The 10,000-nt window shown below is 30.8% G+C and overlaps 1 protein-coding gene across 1 annotated transcript; it reads right to left on the bottom strand.

The window, feature by feature from the left end:
- Positions 1–6,970: 6,970 nt before the first annotated feature.
- LOC127087527 (60S ribosomal protein L27-like) lies at positions 6,971–7,585 on the bottom strand. Its single transcript, XM_051028417.1, has one exon. It carries the CDS (start codon positions 7,509–7,511, stop codon positions 7,104–7,106), a length of 408 nt encoding a protein of 135 aa, XP_050884374.1. The 5' UTR covers positions 7,512–7,585; the 3' UTR covers positions 6,971–7,103.
- Between the last annotated feature and the right edge of the window lie 2,415 nt (positions 7,586–10,000).

Here is a 10,000-nt window from a genome sequence, read left to right as displayed (position 1 = left end):
TTTTCTAATATGTTTTCCATGTTCCACCCTATTTATTTGTTGGCTTTAGCGGGCACAAGCATTTACAATTTGTTTTTCAATTTTTAGCGTTTATGGGTGTAAGGCCCGCATTCCCATCTCACCCTCTTTTATTTGCGTGGCGGTCCAAGGTTTTAGGCTCGTAGCCTCAAATTTGTCTGCCCCACCCGCCTCATTTTGTGAGTGTGTTTGTGAGGCGGACAAGTCCCTTTGCCACCCCTAATCATAGGTTGCTTGATAAAATATCATTAGAGACTTCACTAAACCTCGCTTGAACTTAGATGTTATCTTTGAATTTACATCTTGATCTTGCAAGAACATATTGATCATTACTTCTTCTTCACATATGAACACTTCCCATCATTCTATTTGACATAAAATGTTGTTATCATTAAAACCATCAAGAAAATCTGACACTTGCATACAGCTATATGCAAGCACATAGATCCACTAGGGTGAACCCCATCATAGAAAATATATACTCGTGAAAAGACAATCCACATATTTCATACTAACTACAAATGCTTTTACTATTTCTGGAAAAATCCATATGAAAATTTGAGGACAGTCCCAGTGAGCATACTATATTTTACTATCACTGAGGAACTAGGATGTAATCTCTATAATTATATCATCCTTCGAAGTATATTTAACACCATCCTTCTGTAATTCAAGTGATGGTGTCTCCTTTCTCCCCATGTTCTTTTCATTATTAATAATTAAAAAATATTTATTATAAGTATTACATCTTGGTTGTTCCTTCAACCACCACCTAACCTCGTCCTTAGTAACCTCACACTTGAACCTAAAATTATATTGGCACTTTACTCTACACATTCCTCCATGGTATTACCTAGAGTTATAAGTATGGTCATCAAAATTTGTTAAAAAGTGAAACCAACACCAACATGTCACTTTTTTTATCATAGTGGGGGAGGCTCCTTATCTCCTTGATTAATCACTTATGCATCAGCACACTGGCCTCTATGTCACTACTAAGGTTAAAAACGAGGATATACCGAAATTTAAGTTTCCTAACTCTTCCTTTTTTGATGAACTAGCAAAAAAACATATATGAACAATGGGAAAGAAAACAACTACCTTGCATTTTAAATGCAAGTTCTGAAGAATCAAGAGAAATGTGACTTGATTCGAGCAAGATGATCCAAAACTAAAAAAAAAATCAGAAATAATCAAAGAACACACAAGAAAAAGTCTATATGTGATAATTCTCAAGAACAAAGAAGGAGTAGAAAAGTGAAATTGAAGAGCTCAAGTTCTCAATTTACAGGAACAAAAGGTGTCAGGACCAACGACCACAATTTAATAGAAGATCAAAGATCATATCCAACGGTCAAGATATAATCTCAAATTCATAACTATACTGAAGTGCACTTGAGTACACCTATACGTAGCACGTCCCCATACTACACGCTAGAATGCAAGTAGAATCCTCCATTGAAGCAGATTTTTCTCTACAGGCTCAACATTAAATGTTTATGTTCCTAATGTTAACTACCCTCACTCAACGCCACAACCGAGCTCACTGTCTTTCCGTAGGCACATTCTCAATGGACATACTCCTTCAATATAGCTTATCTATGACCGGTCTCAATGACTTATCTCTAAACATTCACCGCATCATAGTTGATAGCAAAGGGTTAAGGGGTGAGGGGGAATGTTGGGTCGGCCAAAGCCCTAATAAGTTTGGCCCAATCCACCAAAAATGCTCTATTGACTGAAGTATAGGTGGACCTCCAGTATGGAACATCACATAAAGCCACAACCTTCTTCCACGTCTCAATCATTGATCTACATCCAACGGTCCTCCACATTTCTCTCAAACATTGCAACATTTCCACCACTATCGAATACTGATTTGACGTTGGAATAATAATCTTGCAAATAACACCTCTCTAATCAATGGAAAACATAACCACCGTACCTAAAACTTCGTCGCGGTGGTTATCTTGAACCTCTCTTTTACTTTTGTTTCAGAATGCAATATGTTGAAACCTTTATACCATTTAAGTTGTACCAAAGAGTTAAAATGAACCAATTGTTTTATTCTTTTTCATATTATGATGTTGGTACTTTAATATTTGATAGATATTTAAAGTTTGGTCTTATTCCTTCAAATCTCAACGAAAAAAATGTAATCTAATTTTGTGACCATTAAGGAAAAAATATTAGTATTATTATAGTTAGAGATCAACTTTAAATATTCCTAGTTGATAATTTAATTTCAAATTAAATATAAAATTATAAATTTTATTATTAATTTATAAATTTGAGTGATCTGAATATTAATTGAACAAAAGATAAAAAAAAACACAAGTAATTAAATTTGAGTGGTCTGTGCTAGGCTACAGATTGTACTAGCCACAACGCGTGGCCATAGTAGACCCCTGGCCCCATCATTTCATCCATTCTTGGAACCTTAGCTTGTGTAATTTATATCTTAATCGTTTCCCCTACTTGTGTATGATGTTCAACTAAAATTGAGGGGAATCCTTATTTGTGAATGAACCATGTCAATAGTACGATATTTTTCTAATTAGCTAAAAATAGGAAAAATATGAAATGAAAAAGCCCTAGGCTTTAGGTAAAATTCCATGATAAGGAAAGGTAGAACTATAATGGCACTTCAAACTCAACAAGTTTCGATAGTATCTATTTCAAAAGGAATCAAGTATAATGAGTATAAATAATGTGATACATCTAGGGTTTGGGCGGGTATGTAGTATGTGTTAGGAAAGTGATCCAGGAGAAGGGAAGATGGTAAATCTGTAAAATCTTGCCTTAGTGGACATGATCCAGGAAAAGGGAGAATGGCCGTACCATAAAACCTTGCCTTGGTGGACAAGATTAGTAGAACGATACAAACGTTCATTATGATAACCCCTTCTAGTGTTCTACAAGCCTCATGAAACTAGGATATCTACATTCATTCATGGTATGAAGCTAAAAGAGTTTTTTTCCTCTACTATAATTGTCTAATACACGAGTATAGTATTAGTAATAAGATGATAGCATTAGAAAACCCTTTGACCGAGCAGACTTGTGGATTAGTTAGACTTCACTAAGATAGTTATATCTCACCCCCATTTTAATATTTCAGGTAGTTTGGGACAAGGCAAAGGTAAAGGCGATATTTCCTGAAGGATTGAAGACCTTGTTGTTCATTTTTGGTTTTCTATTGTGTTTCTCTTTTTACCATTTTGTATAGACATCCAACTTATGTATATGTACTATATTTTGAATCTTGTGTTGTACATGTATGAGATGTCATTTAGGCGCTTTTGATTGTACTATGTAACATGACATAACACTTTGAATAACATGATTCTACATGCATGTTTTCTAATATGTTACCATGTCCCACCCTATTTTTTGTTGGCTTTAGCGGGCACAGGCATTTAATATTTTTTTTTTAACTTTTAGCCTTTATGGGTGTAAGGTCCGCATGCCCGCCTCACCCTCTTTTTTTGCGGGGCGTTCCAAGGTTTTAGGCTCGTAGCCTCAAATTTGTATGCCCCACCCCGCCCCATTTTTTTAGTGCGTTTGTGAGGCGGACATGTCCCTTTGCCACCCCTAATCATAGGTTGCTTGAAAAAAATATATCATCAGAGACTTCACTGAACTCTGCTTGAACTTAGATATTGTCTTTGAGTTTACATCTTAATCTTACAAGGACATCTTAATCATTACTTCTTCTTCACATATGAAGACTTCACATCATTCTATTTGACATATAATGGTTTCATCATTAAAACTATCAAGAACATCTGACACTTGCAGACAACAATATGCAAGCACATAGATCCACTAGGGTGGACCCCATCATAGAAAATATATACCCAGGAAGAGGCAGTCCACATATTGTAACTACAAATGCTTTTACTATTTCTTGAAAAATCCATATGAAAATTTGAGGACGGTCGCACACCGCAGTGACCATACTCCATTTTACTATCATTGATGAACTAGGATGGAGTCTCTATAATTATGTCATCCTCCGACGGATATTTAACACCATCCTTACGTAATTCAAGTGTTAGTGGCTCCTTTCTCCCCGTGTTCTTTTCATTGTTAATATATTAAAAAATATTTATTTTAAGTATTACATCTCAGTCGTTCCTTCAACCACCACGTAACCTCGTCCTTAGTAACCTCACACTTGAACGCACGACCTAAAATTCTATTGGCACTTTGCTCCATACATTCCTCCATGATATTACCTAGAGTTATAGGTCTCGTCATCAGAATTTGTTGAAAAGTGAAACCAACACCAACATGTCACTTTTTTTTTATCATAGTGGAGAGGCTCATTATCTCCTTGATTAATCACTTCTACATCGGCTTGAGAATCAGCGCACTGGCCTCTCTGTCATTACTAAGGTTAAAAACAAGGATATACGAAAATTTGAGTTTCCTAATTCTTCCATTTTTGATGAACTAAAAAAAAACATAAATGAACAATGGGGAAAAAAACAAGTACCTTGAATTTTAAATGCAAGTTCTGAAGAATCGAGAGGAGTGCAACTTGATTTGAGTAAGATGATCTAAAACTAAAAAAAAATCAGCAATAATCAAAGAACACACAAGAAAAACTCTCTCTGTGATAGTGCTCAAGAATGAAGAAGGAGTAGAAAAGTGAAATTGAAGCTCATGTTCCCAATTTACAGGAACAAAAGGCGTCAGGACCAATGATCACAATTTAATAGAAGATCAAAGATCATATCCGATGATCAAGATAAAATCTCAAATTTATAACTATATTGAAGTGCACTTGAGTACACATATACGTAGAACCTCCCCACACTACACGGTGAAATGCATGTAGAATCCTCCATTGAAGCAAACTTTTCTCTACATGTTAAGCATTAAACATGCATGTTCCCAATGCTAACTACCCTCACTCAATGCCACAACCGAGATCACTCTCTTCCCGAAGGCACATTCTCAATGGACCTACTCCTTCAATATAACTTATTTTAACCGGTCTCAATTACTTCTCTCCGAACATTCACCACATCATAGTTGATAGCAAAGAGTTGGGGGTTAATGTTGGGTCAGCCAAAGGCCTAATAAGACTGGCCTAATCCAGCCAAAACGCTATATTGACTGAAGTATAAGTGGGCCTCCATTATGGAACATCACATAAAGGCACAACCTTCTTCCACGTCTCAATCATTGATCTACATTCAACGAGCCTCCACATTTCTCTCAAACATTACAATATTTCCACCACTCTCAGATACTCACTTGACGTTGGAATGATAATCTTACAAATAACACCTCTCTAATCAACCACATAACCACCGTACCTAAAACTCTGTCGTGGTGGTTATCTTGAACCTCTCTTTTAGTTTTGTTTCAGTATGCAATAGGCTGAAATCTTTATACCATTTAACATGTACCAAAGAGTTAGAATGAACCAATTGTTTTATTCTTTTTCATATCATGATGTTGGTACTTTAATATTTGATAGATATTTAAAGTTTGATCTTATTCCGAAAAAATTGTAATCTAATTTTTGTGACCATGTAAGGTAAAAATATCAGTATTATTATAGTTAGAGATCAACTTTAAATATTCCTAGTTGATAATTTAATTTTAAATTAAATATTAAATATTAAATATTATTATTAATTTATAAAAATTTGAGTGATCTGAATATTAATTGAACAAATGATAAAAACACAAGTAATTAATCATTAAATTTAAAGTAAAAAATTAAAATTGGATTATTATATATAGGGTTTTGCTATTTAATACGAATCATTTGTAAACGAAAAGCAAAGAATACACATATGTCAATCTATTAAAAGCAGAACTTCAAATTTAATCACTATGGAGAATGATAGTAATGAACGATTGAGATTTCTCTTTTGGCTTTCTTGTTTTCATAATTCGTAAAACTAAACAACTATTCAAGTCATACACATTTGATACTCCTTTGTTCTCATAAATTAACTATGACTCTTAGAGTCACGCATTTCCATCACAACAACATTACCAACTATATAATCACAACCAATATATAAGGGAAAATAACACATATTTTTGTGTGTATTAAATATAACTTTTAAAGTCATGAAGAGATAGTAAATTCTAACTACTATTTTATATTAAAAGATTTCTAACTACAATTACCTTAGTTTATTATATATCGATTATTTATCAAATTACTCATTTTTTTAAAAATAATCGCATACAAAATTTTTCATTGGAGAAATATCATTAGTATTAATTATTTCTTTGACATTTCATTTTTCTTTATCTACTCTTTTATTTTTTATTTCTTTTTGCACACTTCAATAATCAATCAATAATATAAGTATTTGTATTCTAAATTTTATTATTGTTTCTCTTTCATATTTACAAAACTTTTATATAATAATAATAATAATAATAATAATAATAATAATAATAATGTAACTTTCAAATAAAAAACAAGGTTAAATTACAATTTTAATCTTTTTATATTTTTGTGTTCACGAAATCAATCTACATTTATTTTGTTTTAAAACAAATTTTGTTCTCTATTCTGAATTTTTGTTTCAAAAATATTGAGGTGTAAAAAGATTTAATACATGGTATCTTTTTTATGATGTGGTATGACATTTATTAATCTTTTATTATAATAACATGGCAATTGTAATAATTTTTATTAATCACTCTCTCTATTTTAAAATAATAATAAATAATGATGGTTTGATAAAAATATTTTTTATTTATTTATTATATATTTTTTAATTTAAATGAAATAAAAAATTATGACAATTATTTTGAAACGAGAAAATAATAATTTAAAATAAATAAATTTATAATTAATAAATTTAATTTTAATTAATGCAAATTTAAAAAAATAATTATTGGACTGAAAGCCTATTACAAATTAAAATTAATGAGTTATGTTAAAAAAATAGATTCAAAAATCAAAAGGTATTTTCAGATTTTCATAATTCATTCATAATAATCAATAATATTTGATTTTCATAATTCATTCATAATAATCAATAATATTTCTTAAAAAAATACTGCTTCCATAATTCAACTAGAAACAGAACAGTGAAAATTCAAAACCTAAGCTTGGTGAAAAACCACCTGTTCTTCCCTGTTTTAAACCTCTCTTCAAGGCTCTTCTTAGTTTCTTTCAGTGCAGTGACCTTCTTGTCCTTTGATTGAAGAACATCAGGAACAACAGCATCCTTCAGATCCACATCCAGAGTGTAACGAGTAGGCATCAGATGTTGGTAATTCACCAGCTTCACGAATGCCTTAACCCTAGATTTCTTTGCCGTCTTCTTCGCTGAGTCTTTCTTGATCACTTTGCTAGGAAACTTCTTGATTCCAGCAACAAGACAGTGTCCGTAAGGCTTCTCACGGGTTCCGTCGTCGAAGGTTTTCACAATCACGGCTTTCTTACCGGCATATCGGCCTTGCAAGAGAATCACCGCCTTGTTAGGTTTCAAGAACTTCACCATTTTTGCTCCCTACGCCCCTCTGATTCGGAATCTGCTTCTTCGTCACTCTTTCTGGGATAAGAACCCTTATTCTGTTTATATATATTGTAGCTTAAAACCCAATTGGATCCTGGGCCCCGTTATTTAGAGCCCAATTTGCTATTATTACTGCCCAATTTATAAAACAAAAATGAAAAACAAAAATACATCTCATTCATAAAAGTAAATAAATGGAGTAATTACTTTAAATAGAAGATCATACACTATATATTCCCAAGACAACTATATATTCCATTTTAATTGCTTAAAATATTACGAAAATACATTTCCGAAATATCTTACAAAATATATTTTTGAAACTCACATATATAAACTTATATTTTTTAGTTAACAATGGTGCTACAATAGTTTGTGCCACTATATTTCTTAGAATATTATGGCACTGTATTTCCTAAAATAATGACAATATGCGATTTCATTCTACTATAACTGGTAAAAGCAAGAACTTTGCTTAAATAGAATAGAAGATCATACACTGTATATTCCAAGACAACGATATGGACATTAAGCTGCATTATAAATATATTTGTAGTCTTTATAAACATGTGTCATTTTAGTTTAGTCTAGGCAAAAAATATTGATATATACACCTAAATATTTATAAAGTTTTGAAACTTTAATGTAAAAATACCAAGGTGGCAAAATGTTGCTGACAAGACAATTGCTTACTGGATTAATTAATGTTGTTAATGGTAAAAATTGTATTTATAAAAACAAAAAATCCTTCAAAATGCACAAACTCAAAAAATCCTTCCTAACCCATACTCATCTTTCTAAATTAAAAATTCATAAAATTCAAAGAAGTCTTTTATTCAGTTATTATGCAGCATTAATAACTCAATTTCTCTCCACCATGTTCCAAAACATTACCACCTCAGTCTTTTTTTTTAATTAAGAAAACTCATTGAGGACTTTTTCTAACTTTTTTTTTTGAAATTGCATTTGTATAAATATTTTTTATTTACAAAGAATGAAATCAAAATGAATTATATTTGCAAGAACCAAAAATATATTTGAGTCATGAAATTTTATAAACTTTAACTCAGCAAAATGTTTCTAAAAAGATGCAATAGTTAACATAAATAGTTAACATTATTCAATAAACTTTGTATGAATAAGAAAAATAAAGTATTTTCAAATATTTGAATATTATAAATTTTGTTTTTAATTCAACTATTAAAATATCAATGTTTTAAAAATCGGTGAGGGTATTGTGTCATTGATTCATCGTTTGAACCACCGAGACATTGATTGAATCGCATGACCAAATTGAATTAAATTAAATAACTCATTTGAATAAATCAACATTTATAATAAAACTATATAATTATTAAATTGGCCGAATCAGATGATTCGATCTCTAAAAAATATCATATTATCTACAAAAATTTAAAATTTTAAAATATTATAATTTCACAAGATTATTCTTTAAATTTAAATTCTAAAACTAATCATCACACATAATAAAATAGTGCAAAATATAAATCTAAAAATCTAATTGCAATATAAATTATTGCAATCCTAAATTGAATAACAAAATACATTATCCATTAAATTTAATTCAAAGAAAATAAAATTGTTCTAAATAAGTTATAAACAATGTTATTTATATTTTAATTTTTAAATATTTTTTTAAAATATCAAAATGGCATTGTTTTGTCCGAAAAGAAAAGATTTAACGCGTCTATTTTTTTAAAATCGGTAGTTCTTCGATTGTTATCTATTTTAATCCGTTCATATCGATTTAATAGCTCACACAGTCCAAAAAATAGAATAAATTGATGACTCTTTAGATTCTCAGTTCAAGCAACTGGGTTAATTCGATTTTTAAAATTTTTAAAATATATTCAATCACGTTTGATTTTTCAAATCAATTATCCAACTATTACAATTACATGCGTATTAACTCTCTAATTTGCCCTTCACCTTCCTAATTATTTTTGTGTTTGTCCAACATCCATTTCCATGCCACCACGTGGCACCTTTTAAGGTGCTTTCCCTTTTTCCTTAATGAACTCTTGCTCTATTACACATTTTCTACTGTTTGATTTCATGCTTAATGTTTTTCCTTATTTCATGCAAGAACATACCCATTTTTAATGCTTTCTTCCTATGTTTTGTTTCTTTATACAAATTGGAAGTATATCAATCTTTAATGTTTACCCTCATTTCATTCAACCAATATCCTTTTTGATTCTACATTTCCTTCCAAAATGTATGCACCATATTGTTTTGTTTTATCATGTTTACCATCGTTTATGACTTTCGTTTCATTGTTTTCATCATTTACTTCACCTATGTTTACCTATATTTATGTATGCTTTTATGTTAACCACTTATGCTTAATATCTTAAACTTACTTTAGTTTAACGGATTATACTCACTTAAGGCTTCTTATTGATAAATGTTTATTCTTGAATAACCATTCTTCTATACCTATTTTTTTGCCA

The sequence above is a fragment of the Lathyrus oleraceus genome, chromosome 5 (genome assembly GCF_024323335.1).
Source record: "Lathyrus oleraceus cultivar Zhongwan6 chromosome 5, CAAS_Psat_ZW6_1.0, whole genome shotgun sequence".
Taxonomy (NCBI): Eukaryota; Viridiplantae; Streptophyta; class Magnoliopsida; order Fabales; family Fabaceae; genus Lathyrus; species Lathyrus oleraceus.
The sequence above is the reverse complement of the archived record's forward strand: the minus strand, read 5'-3'. Positions and strand labels throughout refer to the sequence as shown.

Coding starts and splice junctions, on each gene's coding strand:
- LOC127087527 (XM_051028417.1), bottom strand. CDS start 7,511: ATGGTGAAGTTCTTGAAACCTAACAAGGCGGTGATTCTCTTGCAAGGC.